This window comes from Bos grunniens, chromosome 16 (genome assembly GCF_055505025.1).
Source record: "Bos grunniens cultivar Pamir isolate PY7600 chromosome 16, Bosgru_T2T1.0, whole genome shotgun sequence".
In the NCBI taxonomy this organism is placed as follows: domain Eukaryota; kingdom Metazoa; phylum Chordata; class Mammalia; order Artiodactyla; family Bovidae; genus Bos; species Bos grunniens.
In genome coordinates, this window is record NC_141180.1 from 36,689,757 (window position 1) to 36,706,759 (window position 17,003).

The window sequence follows — 17,003 nt, forward strand, 5'->3', positions numbered from 1 at the left end:
GTATGTGACTGGTGATGGAAATAAAGTCCGATGCTATAAAGAACAATATTGCATAGGAACCTGGAATGTTATGTTCATGAATCAAGGCAAATTGGAAGTGGTCAAACAGGAGATGGCAAGAGTAAACATCAACATTTTAGGAATCAGTGAACTAAAATGGACTGGAAAGGGTGAATTTGATTCAGATAACCATTATATCTGAATTATAATTATTCATTATATCTGAATATACTGTGGGCAAGAATCCCTTAGAAGAAATGGAGTAGCCCTCATAGTCAACAACAGAGTCTGAAGTGCAGTACTTGGGTGCAATCTCAAAAATGACAGAATGATCTCTGTTTTTTCCAAGGCAAACCACCCAATATCACAGTAATCCAAGTCTATGCCCCAACTAGTAATGCTGAAGAAGCTGAAGTTGAACAGTTCTATGCAGACCTATAAGACCTTCTAGAACTAACACCCAAAAAGATGTCCTTTTCATTATAAGGGGACTGGAATGCAAAAGTAGGAAGTCAAGAGACACCTGGAGTAACAGGCAAGTTTGGCCTTGGAGTACAAAATGAAGCAGGGCAAAGGCTAACAGAGTTTTGCAAAGAGAACGCATTGGTCATAGCAAACATTCTCTTCCAGCAACACAAGAGACTAATCTACACATGGACATCACCAGTTGATCAACACCAAAATCAGATTGAATATGTTCTTTGCAGATGAAAATGGAGAAGCTCTATACAGTCAGCAAAAATAAGACTGGGAGCAGACTGTGGCTCAGATCATGAACCCCTTATTGCAAAATTCAGACTTAAATTGAAGAAACTAGGGAAAACTACTAGACCATTCAGGTATGACCTAAATCAAATCCCTCACGATTATACAGTGGAAGTGACAAATATATTCAAAGGATTAGATCTGATAGAGTGTCTGAAGAACTGTGGACAGAGGTTTGTGACATTGTACAGGAGGCAGTGATCAAGACCATCCCCAAGAAAAAGAAATGCAAAAAGGTAAAATGGTTGTCTGCAGAGGCCTTAAAAATAGCTGAGAAAGAAGAGAAGCTAAAGGCAAGGGAGAAAAGGAGACATACTCATTTGAATGCAGAGTTCCAAAGAATAGCAAGGAGAGATAAGAAAGCCTTCCTTAGTGATCAATGCAAAGAAATACAGGAAAACAGTAGAATGGGAAAGACTAGAGATCTCTTCAAGAAAATTATAGATACCAAGGGAACATTTCATGCAAAGATGGGCACAATAAAGGACAGAAATGGTATGGACCTAACAGCAGCAGAAGATATTAAGAAGAGGTGGCAAGAATACACAGAAGAACTATAGAAAAAATATCTTCATGACCCAGATAACCACTATGGTGTGTGATCAATGACCTAGAGCCAGATATCCTGAAGTCAAGTGGGTCTTAGGAAGCATCACTACATACAAAGCTAGTGGAGGTGATGGAATTCCAGTTGAGCTATTGCAAACCCTAAAAGATGATGCTGTTAAAGTGTTGCACTCAATATGCCAGCAAATTTGGAAAACTCAGCAGTGGCAATAGGACTGGAAAAGGTCAGTGTTCATTCCAATCCCAAAGAAAGGCAATACCAAAGAACGTTCAAACTACTGCACATTTGCACTCATCTCACACACTAGCAAAGTAATGCTCAAAATTCTCCAAGCCAGGCTTCAACAGTAAATGAACCATGAACTTCCAGATGTTCATGCTGGATTTAGAACAGGCAGAGAAACCAGAGATCAAACTGCCAACATCCATTGGATCATAGAAAAAGAAAACATAAGCGATTTCTAGAAAAGCATCTACTTCTTCTTCAATGACTACACCAAAGCCTTTGACTGTGTGGATCACAACCAACTGGAAAATTCTTCAAGAGATGGGAATACCAGACCACCTGACCTGCCTCCTGAGAAATCTGTATGCAGGTCAAAAAGCAACAATTAGAATTGGACATAGTTCCAAACATGGTTCCAAACAGCAGACTGGTTCCAAATTGGGAAAAAAGTACATCAAGGCTGTATATTGTCACCCTGCTTATTTACCTTATATGCAGAGTACATCATGCAAAATGGATGTACTGGCTGGATGAAGGCTGGATGAAACACAGGCTGGAATCAAGATGGCTGGGAGAAATATCAATAACTTCAGATATGCAGATGACAGCACCCTTATGGTAGAAAGTGAAGAGGAACTAAAAAGACTCCTAATGAAAGTGAAAGAGGAGAGTGAAAAAGCTGGTTTAAAACTCAACATTCAAAAATGAAAATCATGGCATCCGGTCCCATCACTTCATGGCAAATAGATGAGGAAACAATGGAAACAGTTAGAGACTTTATTTTGGGGGGCTCCAAAATCCCTGCAGATGGTGACTGCAGCCATGAAAACTAAAAGACGCTTACTTCTTGGAAGAAAAGCTATGACCAACCTAGACAGCATATTAAAAAGCAGAGACATTACTCTGCCAACAAAGGTCCATATAGTCAAAGCTATCATTTTTCCAGTAGTCATGTATGGATGTGAGTTGGACTATAAAGAAAGCTGAGTGCCAAAGAATTGATGCTTTTGAACTGTGGTGTTGGAGAAGACTCTTGAGAGTCCCTGGGACTGCAAGGAGATCAAACCAGTCAATCCTAAAGGAAATCAGTCCTAAACATTCATTGGAAGAACTGATGCTGAAGCTGAAACTCCAATATTTGGCCACCTCATATGAAGGACTGACTCACTGGAAAAGACCCTAATGCTGGGAAAGATAGAAGGCAGGAGGAGAAGGGGATGACAGAGGATGAGATGGTTGGATGGCATCACCAATTTGATGGACATGAGTTTGAGCAAGCTCCGGGAGTTGGTGATGGACAGGGAAGCCCAGCTTGCGGGAGTCCATGGGGTTGCAGAGTCGGATACGACTGAGTGACTGAACTGAACTGATATATTTGTTTGCTTTAATTGATTACAGTCAAAATCAGGTTTGTTAGATTTTTTGACTGAGCTGTGCAGCTTGTGGGATTTTAGTTCTCCAACTAGGGGGTTGAACACAGGCCCCAGGTAGTGAAAGCATTGAGTCCTAACCAGTGGACCACCGTGGATTCTCAATCAGATTTTAAATTGTGATGAAACAGCTCTCTACTAGAAGCAAACCACCTAAGGACCCTCATTTTAAAGGAGCGAGCAAGAACCCTGTGGCCTGCTGGGTACAAACAACAGTGGAGATTTACTCAGTTGTCTTTTAGACTGCATTTGCTTTTGTTTGTGTTCAGATGTTAAAATTGCCTGGTGGTCCGCCTCAACCCTGTTTTCCTCTTAAGCGCCGTACTTTATATGCTATGTTATAGAAGGTGGGTTTCCTTAGGAACATGTGTATCGCATTAGAGTACCTGCACATGTCTCGGAGGACACAAAGCGAGGCTGCTACCAAGGGGTGTGTGCACTGTTTGATTGGAAGGAGGGGCAGGAAGGCAGGAGACAGCTCTGGGTCATCCCCATTCCAGGATTAGGTAAGGAAGGAGTAATTAACAGGTCCCGGCTTGCACCCAGCCCTCCACACAGGCAGCGCTCCTGGTGCAGGGGTCTGAGAGGTTGACACAAGACTTCCCAAGCCTGGTGCGCAGTGGGGTCAACTACACCTTGCCCAGGCCTGCTGGGTTCTGGCCATTGGAACCCAACTCTGCAACGTGGGTGGAAGGAGGAGGGAGAGAACATGCCCGATCCAAGCTTTCTCTCTCCTCAGGCCAGATTCTGCCGTCATTGAATCAGGCCCAAGATTTTATCAGATGCCTGCAAGGCAAAAGGCTGCCAATCATGCTGACTCACCTGGTGAGTAAGCTTCAGAGACCTTACAAGGTTCCTAAGTTTTCTTTCCAAGAACAGAATTTGACCTCACCTATTAGGGTGCCCATGCTCTAAAGGGAGTGACCCTTGGGAATCACGGAGATGGGTGAAAGCCAGGGGATCACGAGGCTTCTCAGGGACATGAGTGGCTTCTGTTGGTTACACATTACCCTGGGTAAACAACTCTTTTTTTCCCACATCATGTTAAAAATAAAAACAAAACAGCAAACATATAATAAAATTGACCATTTTTAGGTGTACAGTTCAGTCGTGTTAAGTATATTCACTGTTGTACAACCAACTTCCAGCACTTTCTCATCTTGCAAACTAAAGCTCTGTATCCAACAAACACTAACATTCCCCAGCTCTGGCAACCTCCATTCTACTTTTTGTTTCTGTGAACCTGACTGCTTTAGTTGTTTCATGTAAGTGGAATCTTGGAGGATTTGTCTTTTGGACTGTCTTATTTCACTTAGCATACTGTCTTCAGGGTTCATCTGTGTGTGGGCAAGGATGCAGAGAAATTGGAACCATTGTAGGCTGCCCGCGGGAATGTAAAATGGGGCAACTGCTGTTGGAAAACAGTTTGGTGGTTTCCTAAGAAGTTAAAAATAGAATTACTTTAGGACTCAGCAATTCTACTCCTAAATATATTTTAATTCCAAAAGAATAAAAAAAAGTTGGCATTCAAGCAGAGATATGAATATGCATATTCATAATAACCCTATTTACTATAACCAGAAGGTGGAAACAGCCCACACTTCCACCAATGGATGAATGAATAAACAGATTGTGATATATACACACAATGGATTATGTAGCTATAAAAAGAAATGAAGTACCGACACAAGCCACATTAGCCTTGAAAACATTATGCTACGTGAAAGAAGCCAGGCACAAAAATGTCACATGTTGTAGGATTCTACTTATACTGGAAATTCAGAAAAGGTAAATCCGTAGAGACAGAGAGCAGATGGGTGGTTGCCAGGGGCTGAGGGGAGAGAAGAAGGGGGAATGATTGCTTAATGGGTGTGAATTTTCCTTTGAGGGTGATGAAAATGCTTTGGAACCAGATAGAGTGGTGATTATACAACATTGTGAAGGTACTAAACGCAACTAAATTGTACACTTTAAAAAGGTTAATTTTATGTGAATTTCTCCTTAAAAAAAAAAGGGAATAGGACTTCCCTGGTGGTTCAGTGGTAAAGAATCCACTTGCCAGTGCAGGAGACAAGGGTTCTTTCCCTGATCCGAGAAGATCCCACATGCTTCGGGGCAACTGAGCCCACGTGCCACAACTATTGAGCCTGTGTTCTAGAGCCCAGGAGCCACAGCTACTGAAGCCCGGACGCCCTACAGCCCATGCTCTGCAGCAAGAGAAACCACTGCAATGAGAATCCTGCACATCACAACTGGAGAGTAACCCCTGCTCACCACAACTAGAGAAAAGCCCTCGGAGCGACAAAGACCCAGCACAGACAAAAGTGAGTAAATATACAAAATTTTTTAAAATAAAATGAAAAGCAAGGGAATAAATGCTGAAATTCCTTGGTATGCCACTGCCCATCTCTGACTCTATGGTTTTGACCTCATATTAATAGTGTTAAAGGATAATTTTCAGGGATTTCCCTGGCAGTACAGTGGTTAAGATTCTGCGCTTTCACTGCAGGGGGCAAGGGTTTGATCCCTCGGTGGGGAACAAAGATCCTGCATGCTGTGCAGCCAAAAAAAAAAAAAAAAAAGAAACTTTTCAAAAAAAGTGAAAATTATGACTTTTTTCCTTCCAGTTTTATTGAGATGGAGTTGACATACAGACAGCACTGCTTAAAGTGTACAGCATAACGAGTTGGCTTACATACATCATGAAACAATTATCACAATAAGTTTAGTGAGCATCCATCATCTCATACAGATGCAAAATGAAAGAAAAAGAAAAAAATATTTTCCTTATGATAAGAACGCTTAGGATTTACTCAATTAACAACCTTCATGTGTAACATACAGTGTTGTTAATTTTATTTACCTTGCTGTACTTTACACCCCTAGCACTTATTTCTCTTGAAACTGGAAGTTTGTACCTTTTGGTCACTTTCATCCAATTCCTCTTTCTCCAGCCTCTGGCAGCCACTCATCTCATCTCTTTCCCCATGAGTTTGTTTGTTTTTGAAGCATAATTGAACTACGGCATTGTGTTTGTTCCTGGTGTACAACCCAGTGACTATTTCTATACTTTTCAAAATGATCTACTTACAGTATGTCACCCTACAAAGACATTACGTAGTTGTAGACTCTGCTCTCCACATTGTACCTTCCATGCCAGTGAGTCATTCATTTTTTAACTCTTACTCTCCCTCACCTGTTCCTCTCTTCCTCCCACCTTTTACCTCCTCTGGCAACTGCCTGTTTGTTCTCTGTATCTATGACTCTGATTCTCTTTTCTTATGTTTCTTCATTTGTTTCACCTTTTAGATTCCACATGTAAGTGAAATCATAAGAAGATTTGTCTTTCTCTGTCTGACTTGTTTCACTTAGCATTAAGTGAAATTTAATTTTACAGTATTATTGTCTAGTTCCAAGATTCCATTCTTTTTTATGGCTAAGAAGTATTCCATTGTGTGTGTGTGTGTGTGTGTGTATACCACTTCTTCTTTTTGGCCATGCTGTAAGGCTTGCAGGATCTTAGTTTCCTGGTCAAGAATTGAACCCAAGCCCTTGGCAGTAAAAGTGCGGAGTCTTAACCACTGCAACACCAGCGAATTCCTACCGCTTCTTCATCTATTCATCTATCAGTGGACACTTGGGTTGCTTCCGTATATTGGCTGTTGTAAATAATGCTGCAGTGAACATGTTGTTGCTATTTAGTTGCTAAGTTGTGTCTGACTCTTTTGTGACCCTGTGTACTATAGCCTGCCAGGCTCCTCTCTGTCCATGCGATTTTCCAAGGCAGGAATACTGGAGTGGGTGGCCATTTCCATCTCCAGGGGATCTTCCTGGACCAGAGATTGAACTCCCGTCTCCTGTATTGGCAGGTAGATTCCTTACCACCAAGCCACCAGGAAATCCCATAATAAACACATATATACACATATACACATATGAAAAGATTCATACATCTTTTCAAATTAGTGTTTTCATTTTTGTTGGATAAATACCCAGGAGTAGAATTGCTGGATCATACGGTAGTGCTGTTTTTAATTTTTCAAGGAACCTCTATACTGTTTTCCATAACGTTGCAGTGAAAATGAAAAAGAGGGATGAGTTTTTTTCTTTCTCTTCCCTGAGAACAAAGAAGATAAAGAGAACAGTGAGCAGGCCTGAACATTTCTAGTTTTTTTACTTTAACTGCTCCAAGCTCTGCATGTCTGTAACTGAGTTTGCTTTTTCTGCCCCCTCTGTAGGAGCTACATTTCACAGCTATTATCTCCTCCCTTTGTAGTTCTTCTTTTCTACACACCATAAAGAAGGCTCCAGAGCCACCAAACTGCCAGACTTAATTGCTGGGTTACTGACAGCCTGAGACTGCTTTTTAAACAATGGAAGAGGAAGGAGACAAGATCTTAAAACCTTTGTTCCTCGTCACCGACCCCTGACTGTGAGCCCTTATCTGATATAAGCCCCTAGGTGCCCCATGGTGGGGGGCACAGTTCTTGAGGCATGAGCCCACTGTGTTCCCCTCTCTGCCAACTGAGAATGAAAATCACCTTTTTATTTCCCCCACACTCTGTATTTTTTTTATTCAGCTTCGATCGGCAGAGAAAGCCAAGATTTCAGCCAGCAACAATAACTGTTGTACCAATTTACATTCCCACCAACAGTGCAAGGGTTCCCGTCTCCCTACATGCACATCAACACTTCTTTGTTGTCTTTTTGCTAATAGCTGCTCTGAGAGGTATAAGGTGATATCTCCTGGTGGCTTTGACTTGAATTTCCTTGATGATCAGCAACCTTGAGTATCTTTTCATGTGTCTGTTGGCCATCTGTATGTCTTGGAAATAAAATGTCTATTCAGATCCTCTGCCCATTTGAAAATTTGGTATTGGAATTTTTTTTTTTTGGATGTTGAATTGTGTGAGTTCCAGCATCAGGCACCTACAACTCGCAGAACTGTAAGCTCAAAGGTAGTATAGGGGTAGAGCCTTGTGCCAACAGGAAGTCCACTCTGAGCAACGCACGACTTTACACTGAAGCACGTGGTTTTTCCTACAGTGGTTTGAAATCAACCTTGGTGGGAGCATCACAGATAACAGTGTGAAGTGAAGATATCTCCAGCCATATCAACAAACAAGAAATGTCCCAGCCATCAGCGATTACTGGCCTCCAAACGTGAATGAGGGCTCCATGGATGCTGCCCCGCACCCCCCACGGTGATTGCTGAGGAGCTGGGGGAATGCAAGAAGCAGCCATCTGCCACATCCTCACTCCTTAAGGTGAACAAGGAAATAGGATTTAGCCCCAGATAGCTGAGGTGCATACGAAAGGAATGAATTCAGTGAGCCCAGAGGCTTGCAGCTTCCCGTGTATAGAACGCTAAACTCCTTAACTTAATATCTGATCTTTGATGTTCAGATTGCCTGCTCCCTTTGTTACAAACTTGTTTGTAGCCTGACTTCCCCTCCTGCCTCCTTGGAGCAGTTTTCTCAGAGCTATTGAGATGCTGTCTCCCAGGCTCGGAGTCCTAAACATTTTCACCAAATAAAATAACTCTACTTTCAGGTTGTGAGTGTAGTTTTTACTCGACATCAGCAAAGTCTCTAAATCAGTGCCACCCTCGCCTCCAGTTGGTTTGTGGCTGGGCAGTTACAGCATCCCCCAGAATCTGGTGCCACTGATGTCCCAGGACAAGATAACATGTTTTACATTTCTAACTGTTGCAGTGAAAAGGAAAAAAGAGGAATGAGTTTTTTTCTTTCCCATTCCTGAGAACAAAGAAGGTCAAGACAATGGTAAGCAGGCCAGAACATTCCTAGTTTTTTTACTTTAACTGCTCTTAACTGTATGTCTGTAACTAAGTTTGCTTTTCTGCTCCCTAACTCTGCAGGAGTTACATTTCACACCTATTATCCTTTGACTCTATGCTAAATACATCCTGTATTTATCCTTAAATCCTGATGTTTACCCTTAAAACACCCTTCCCCTGGTAGTTACACATCAAAAAGAAGGCCGCAGAGCCACCAAACTGCCAGACTCAATTACTGGGTTACTGGCGCCAGCCTACGACTGTCTTGGAAACAATGCAAGAGAAAGAAATCAAGATCCTAACACCTTTGTTCCTCATCACAGACTCCTGACTGCAAGCCCTCATCTTATATAAACCTCTAGACTTCTCAAGCAGGGGGCACAGTTTTTGAGGCATGAACCTACTGTGTTCTCCTCTCTGCTGGCTGAGAATTAAAGCCACCTTTCTATTTCTTCCAAACTCTGTCTCCATGTTTTTTATTCGGCTTCAGGGGGCAGAGAAAGCCAAGATTTTGTCCAGCAACACAACTAGGATCTTGAGGAGCATATTATGGAAGCCAGCAGCCTAGTGGGTGCTGCCTAGCTGCTTAAGTCCCCCTGGAAGCCAAACTCTGCAAGCATCTGACCACTGTCTTGAAGACCCTGCAACCAGAGTTTCTCTAGGTCTCCCAGGTCTGTGGACTGGCAGGAGCCATCTCACCTGAGAGCTTGTGAGAAGTTCCCAGACCTGCTCAAATCAGAACCTGCATTTTAACCAGAAGCCCAGGTGGTCCTGGCTCTCAGGAAGGTCAGAAGCACCCCTCCGTGCTGTGCCCGAAAGCAAATGTGGCATCAGCGACTCTCCCCAGACACCCAGCCCAGAGTCCTCCAGGCTCTGTGCCCGGCCAGGGCAGGCTTACCCCCAGGGCTGACACAGTATCCCCAGTGCTCTCGTCGTCACTCATGTCTCTCATCTCAGTGATGGTTGGTTCACTTCAGATGGCACCTGCCCTCCGACTCTCCACGATGCTTTCAGCCTGCTTTTCCTGCCGGGGTGGTGGGGATGAAGACAGGGACAAGACAAAGGCTGGCCGCTGGTATTTAAGGAGCTCTCCCGGGTGCAACAGGTCCAGGCAAATCCAGGGATTTGCTGTGTTCCAGGGAGAAGAAAAGCTGCAGAAAGATTAGAAGAAGGGAGAGTCTGCTCTCATCTCCCACATAATGGTCTTGAGAAATTCCCCAAACACTTGTTAAATAGGAACTGCTCAGCAGGAGTGAGTGTGAGATTGTTGCATCTGGAGCTAGCTGGGCCTGAGGCACTGGAAGGAGGGGAGGATCCAGCTGTGGGGGTGGGGCAGAAAATAGTAGGATCTTCTGTGGCACTTAGGGACTTAAGGAACACAGACAAGCTAACTGATCACAGTGATGGAAGGGAGGGGGCTTGCAGAGCATTCCTTGGGCTCAGTCATTGTACTAAGCACTGGGTCTCGCATTAATTTCGTGATTCCCTCCTTTTTTGATGAAACTGAGATGCAGAGAGGTAATGATTATTTGCCTAGAGTCACATGATTAGGAATGGCAGAGTCTTGTTTGACAGTTTCTCTCCTTTCGGTTCTTCATTTTTCACACCTGTCTCTCTCCTGGCCACATTCCTTGGACCAAGGCTTGCCTGCCAAGATGTGGCTGGGTGAAGACTTGACTGACCTCATCAGTAGTGGTTTACTACGCCCAGGAGACTGGCCCAGAAAGACGTAAGTTGCAAGAGTCAACGGGGTGGGGGGTGGGGGGGCGGGGGCGGGGCGGGAAGCTCAACATAAGAGCTGTAAGTTGAATTTTACTCAGTTATCATACTGAGGACTATAGCCTGGGAGACAGTCTCTCAGCTAGCTCTGAGAAACTGCCAGAGTTGGGAGTTGGAGGAGAATGTATATGAATTTTTTTGACTGGGAAATACATGTAGTCAAGCCTTGCTATTGTTGTTTAGTTGCTAAATCACGCCTGACTCTTTTGCAACCCCTTGAACTGTAGCCTGCCAGGCTCCTCTGTCCATGAGATTCCCCAGGCAAGAATACTTGAGTGGGTGGCTATTTCCTTCTCCAGGGGATCTTCCCAACCCAGGGACTGAACCCACATCTCCCATATTGGCAGGAAAATTCTTTTACCACTGAGCGACCAGGGAAGCCTACGTCTTAGTAAAAGATGACTGCCAATCACAAAAACCAGATATCTCCAGTTAATGATTTTAGTGCTTTGTTCTACATGGCAAGTGCAGAGAATCTGGGGTCATGGAAATTCTTCCTTAGATATGCATCTTAACTGTCTAGAGGCCCATGTACCCAGAACACAGGGTGCTTCATCCTGAATTCCTTTCAGGGTGTGCTGTCAGTCAGGGGCTAATGACTTGTAGAACTGGAAGAAAGGGCAACATTTTTTCATTTCCACAAATAACATCTAGTTCCCTCCAAGAACTTTCAAGAAACACTAAACATTCTTTAACAGAAAGCATCGTGACAGTTTACACCCAGAGAATTCTTTACCTTCAGAGCCTTACCTCACTATACCCTCTAATCCCAAACTGTGATATCATAATCCTTGCCCAATCCCAAGCATATTAAAAGACCCGCTTCAAATCACACTTCAAATATGTGCAACTTCCAGAGGTTAAGACAGTCCAGAGGTTAAGACTCCGCCTTTCAATGCAGGGATGGTGGGTTTGATTCCTGGTCAGGGAACTAAGGTCTCAAATGCCCCTGCTTCCAACCAGAATTTTTAAAAAGTGCCACTGGTTGTCCAGTGGTTAAGGTTCCATGCTTCCAGGTCAGGGGGCACAGGTTTGATTCCTGGTGAGGGAACTAAGATCTCATAAGCTGGGCTGTGCAGCCAAAAAACAAAAATGTCACTAAATATTCCACTAAATGTCCCTCCCACTCTGTAAAGTGAGGTGAAAGTCACTCAGTTATGTCCAACCCTTGGCGACCCCATGGACTGTACAGTCCATGGAATTTTCCAGGCCATAATACTTGAGTGGGTAGCCGTTCCCTTCTCCGGGGATCTTCCCAACCCAGGGATCGAGCCCAAGTCTCCCGCATTGCAGGCGGATTCTTTACCAGCTGAGACCTACTAAGGCCCTGTTGAGAATGCTTTTCCTTATCCTGCCAGCAGTGCATGGCTTTGTCGTATCAATAGGCAGGGCTGGCTCAATGGCAGACCTGCAACCCATGCAGTCACTAGTGACTCTGTGAGAAGGGCAATCTCATTTGGCCCTACTGTAATAAGATCTCAGTAAACACTAGCTTCCCTGGTGGCTCAGAGGTTAAAGCATCTGCCTGGGATGCGGGAGAACTGGGTTCGATCCCTGGGTCGGGAAGATCCCCTGGAGAAGGAAATGGCAACCCACTCCAGTACTCTTGCCTGGAGAATTCCATGGAGGGAGGAGCCTGGTAGGCTACAGTCCATGGGGTCACAAAGAGTCGGACACGACTGAGTGACTTCACTTCACTTTCACTAAACACTAGCTATTAACTCATATCAATGCCCTGACCCCATAACACCAGGAAAACTTTTTCTTCATGGAACCTGGATTCCGTTCTAATAAGTGATTCTGAGTTTGAGGCTTTTTTTTTTTTTTTTAATGGGGCAGTGGGGGGATCCCACATGCTTCATTCAGAAAGTCATTCGTCTCTTCCCCCCAGACTTCTAACTTTTCAGATGTGAAAGCTTTAGGTCCCATGTACATGCTGGGCTGGTGCCAGGGTCTCACTCTGTGCCCAAAACCCCACTGGTTTTGGGGGAACAGGCCCAACAAAGTGGTCCATGGAACTTCTGGTCTCTACGGACACCATGGCATCTCAGAGATCTGCTTAGAAGGCTATGGAGCAGAGGGAGGTACTCTTCAGGGTGTCTGCTGCTTGAGGGCAAGAATACCTGCCAGAAGTAGGGAGTCAAGAGGGAAAAGGAGGGCTTTCCAGGGAGAGGGAACAGCATTATGATATCATGATTTATAATCAGAAATCTGTATTTCACCTTCATCTGTTCCTGGAGATGCTAAGATACTTGGAATTTCCTCAGCATTGAGGGTGTCTTTGTTATGTCAATGAGGTGACTTTTGAAAAAGCACTGTGTAAACAAAGAATGGGGCTGGTTGCCAAGGGAACCAGCTCCCTGATTAGGAGGTTGGAACTTTCAGGCCCACCTCCTCAAACTCCTGGAGGAGGAAGGGGCCGGAGGTTGAATCGACCACTGGTAGGCAATGATTTAATCAATCATGCATGATGCCTCCATTTAAAACACAAAGGACAGGAGAACACAGAGGTTTGGGGAAAGTAGGACTAGAGGCAAGAAAGACCTGTGTCCTTTCACACCTGGCCTTGTGCACACCTGCCTTCGGGCTGCTCTTGAATTGTATCCTTGGTAATAAGCAGTGATCTGATAAGTAAAATGTTTCTCTGACTTTTGTGAGTTAATTGAGCAAATGGATCAGACCCAAAGAAGGGATCTTGGAACCTCCCATCTACAGATGGTTGATCAGAAGCATAGCTGACAACCTGGACTTTGAGCTGGTGTCTGAAGCGGGGAGGCAATCTTTGGGACTGAGCCCTTCACCTGTGGATGTGATGCTCTCCAGGTAGAGCTGAATGGTGGAACACCCAGCTGGTCCTACAGCTAGGGTCAGAGAATTGCTTGTTGGAGTTGGGAAAAACTGCATGCATCACTAGCATGAAAGGGTGTGCTGTCACTGGGGTGAGAAGAATGGAGGGAAACCTGAAGAGGCGACAGGTGCAGCTTGGAGGAGGCCTGAGAGTTTGGACTGTTCCCAGCCACTGGAGTGCTTCGGGCCGGGCTGCCTGGCCAGACTGTGCCTCAGGTGGTGCTCAGAGCCTCCCTGAGCCAGATGAGGGGGCTGGTGGGAAGATCAGAGAAGGGTGATGAAGGGTCATCAAGAGGAGGCGGGATGGACGGAGAGAGGCACACAGCACCTAATAAGGAGCAGAGGGTCTCTGAAAGGTTTCTCAGCACCAGTTGGGAAAGGCTTTTCCATTTTCTTGAAGGTAAGCGCATTAGTGTCCAGTTCAAGATGTGGGGACCAAGGCAAGAGAGAGTAGCTAAAAAACTCTCTCAAGTGGTTGCCTGGAAGAAGCAGGACATTGCTAATTTTGTATTGTTGAAGTTTGTGTGTGTTGCATCTGTTTTTGATAATTTTGTTGCAGAAAGGGGGACCCCTTCCAGGGCCCGAAACTGGGCTCTTGTCTAACACTCGGAAATGAATTGTCCGAGGAGACACATCTGCTGACAAAGCAAGAGATTTTATTGGGAAAGGGCACCCAGGTGGAGAGCAGTAGGGTAAGAGAACCCAGGAGAACTGCTCTGCCACGTGGCTCGCAGTCTCGGGGTTTTATGGTGATGGGATTAGTTTCCGGGTGGTCTTTGGCCAAGCATTCTAATTCACAGTCTTTCCTGGTGGTGCACGCATCACTCAGCCAAGATAGATGCTAGCGAGAGGGATTCTGGGAAGTGGACGGACACGTGGTGTCTCCTTTTCCTTTCTTCGGGTTGGTGGTGGCTTATTAGTTCCCTATTCCTTATCAGGATCTCCTGTCATAAAACAACTCATGCAAATGGTTACTATGGTGCCTGGCCAGGGTGGGTGGTTTCAATCAGTGTGCTTCCCCTAACAATTTTATTTTTTTTAATTAAAATTTTTTTTATTTTATATTGGAGCATAGCTGATTAACAATGTTGTTAGTTTCAAGTCTACGGTAAAGCGATTCAGTTATACATATACATGGATCTATTCTTTTTCAAATTCTTTCCCATTTAGGTTATTAACAGAATATTCACCAGAGTCCCTGTGCTATACCGTAGGTCCTTGTTATCTTCCCAAACTCCCAATCTATCCTTCCCCCCATGTTGCATCTTAATAACAAAATTAATATAAAAAAGATGCAAGCCATTTCTAGGGGCTAGTCTATGTATTTTTCAATTACATAATTATATTAAGACTTTATTTTTAGAGCAGTTTTAGGTTTATAGCAAAATCGAAGGGAAGATACAGATTTTCAATGTGACCCTTGCTCCCACTCTTGCACAACCCTCTCCATCATCAACACCTCCCACCAATGGTTCACTTGTTACTTGGGATGAAAATGCACTAACATGTCATTATCACCCAGAGTCCACAGTTTACATCAGGGCTCACTCTTGGTGTTGGACACCTGTGTGTTTAGATAAATCTGGGTTGACAAGTATCCATCATCATAGGGTCCATGTTGTGGCAAGTCGCTTCAGTTGTGTCTGACTCTTTGCAACCCTTATAGGCTATGGTCCACTAGGCTCCTCTGTCCATGGGATGCTCCAGGTAAGAATACTGGAGTGGGCTGCCATGCTCTCCTCCTCCAGGGGATCTTCCTGAACCAGGGTCATACAGAGTGGTTTCACTGCCCTAAAAACTCCCTGTGCTCCACCTCTCTTCCTCAGCCCCTGGCAACCACTAGTCTTTACTGTTTCCATAGTTCTTGCCTTTTCCAGGATGTCTTATGTTGGAACCATACAGGATATAGACTTTGCAGACTGGCTTCTTTCACTTAGGAATGCATTTACGTTTCCTATGTCTTTTTATGACTTGATGGCTCTTTTCCATTTAGTGCTGAGTAATGTTCCACTGTCTGGATTGTTGTTTAGTTGCTAAGTCGTGTCTGACACTTTTGTGACGCCATGGACTGTAGCCTGCCAGGTTCCTCTGTCCATGGGATTTCACAGGCAAGAACACTGGAGTGGGTTGCCATTTCCTGCTCAAGGGAATCTTCCTGACCCAGGGATCGAACCCTCGTCTCCTGCATTGGCATTCAGATTCTTTACCACTGAGCCACCAGGGAAGCCCCACTGTGGGTGCACCACAGTTTATTTATCCATTCACCTACTGAAGGGTGTCTTAATTGCTTCCAAGTTTGGGGGAGTTATGGATAAAGCTGCTACAAACATTCATATATAGGTTTTTGTGAGGACATAAGTTTTCCACTTGCTTGGGTAAATAGCAAGGAGCACAATGGCTGGGTTATATGGTAACAGCATGTTTAGTTTCATTAAGAAACCACACAACTCTCTCCCAACGTGGCTGCACCATGTTGCATTCCCACAAGCAGTGAATGAGAGCTCCTGCTGCTTCACGTACTTGCCAGCATTTGGTGGTGTCGGTGTTCCGGATCTTGGCCATTCTCCTAGGTGTGTAGTAGTGTCTCCTTGTTCTAATGTGTGTTACCTGGTGACACGAGATGTGGAGCATCTTTTCAAGTGCATATTTGCCACCCATGTATCTTATTACTATTTGGCCGGCACCTGTTAAGGTCTTTGGCCCATTTCTTAATCAGGTTGTTTTCTTCTTCCTGAGTGTTAGACAGCCCACTGTGTATGTTGGTAAGGTACAGACGTGACTCCCCCTCCTCCCAGTTTCACTGAGAAATAGTTGACACATATCCCTAAGTTGTATCAAAGTGTATAGTGTGATGGTGATTCACCAGTATTGTGAAATGATGACAATAAACTAACATCCATTGTGTCTTTTGCATACATTTTCTTTCAGTCTGTGGCTTGTCTTTTCATCCTCTTGATAGTTAATGTATTTTTAGCCTAACAAAATCCAGGAAATCGAACAAATAGACAAGCAGCACTTTGGGAAGCAAAATTCCCCAAGATACAGCAGTTAAAAAAAAAGACTTGAAGGCAGGGCTGCATGGGCTGTGAGGGTCTGCACAGAGCAAGACAGTGGGCTCTGATGGTTGCTTTTGGAAGGCTGAGAGCCCTTGTGCTCCAGCAGTCCCCAGCCCCCAGGGAACCTTAGCAGCCACTGCAGTGGGTCACTGAGTATCATGATAAAATCATGCAGGGAGACAGGGTTGGTGGCTCGGTGTCTGCAGTGTCTCACTCAGGAGAGTTTAGCCTCAAGCTGTGAGCCCTTGAAACTTGGATCTGTTGATCCTCAGATGGGATGGGGCCTGGGAATCTGTATTCTAAACACCACTACCCCTGTCCCCCAACCACCACCGACACCAGTCTCTCTATCAGGCAAACTCAGGAGCAGCTGGCTGTGCCAACCGAGTGGCCTCCCACTTGACTGCTTTTGCCCACAGACAGGACCCAGACGTTGTTTCCAGGGCCCAACAGTGTGGAAAGTGCTGAACATGCCCCCACAGCACAGATCAGTCTGACCCACCCTGCCCAGCTCCACCCACATCAATGGCGATCAG

The 17,003-nt window shown here is 44.7% G+C and overlaps 1 protein-coding gene and 1 long non-coding RNA gene across 3 annotated transcripts in view; one reads left to right on the top strand and one right to left on the bottom strand.

Annotated features, from left to right (window-relative positions):
• Positions 1 to 9,936, bottom strand: part of LOC147356593 (solute carrier family 2, facilitated glucose transporter member 5) — a 44,647-nt gene extending 34,711 nt beyond the window's left edge. The window contains exon 1 of one of the 2 annotated variants that reach the window (XM_086344318.1): positions 9,684 to 9,936. In XM_086344318.1, coding sequence (XP_086200444.1) covers positions 9,684 to 9,737 — 54 coding nt within the window. In that variant the 5' untranslated portion in view covers positions 9,738 to 9,936. The remainder of the gene's footprint in view (positions 1 to 9,683) is intronic. The other variant, XM_086344321.1, reaches the window with a different exon arrangement.
• Positions 4,641 to 8,540, top strand: LOC147356594 (uncharacterized). Its single transcript, XR_015143366.1, has 3 exons — positions 4,641 to 4,776; positions 5,147 to 5,312; positions 8,035 to 8,540. It is a non-coding gene; the product is annotated as an uncharacterized LOC147356594 (long non-coding RNA).
• Positions 9,937 to 17,003: the final 7,067 nt, after the last annotated feature.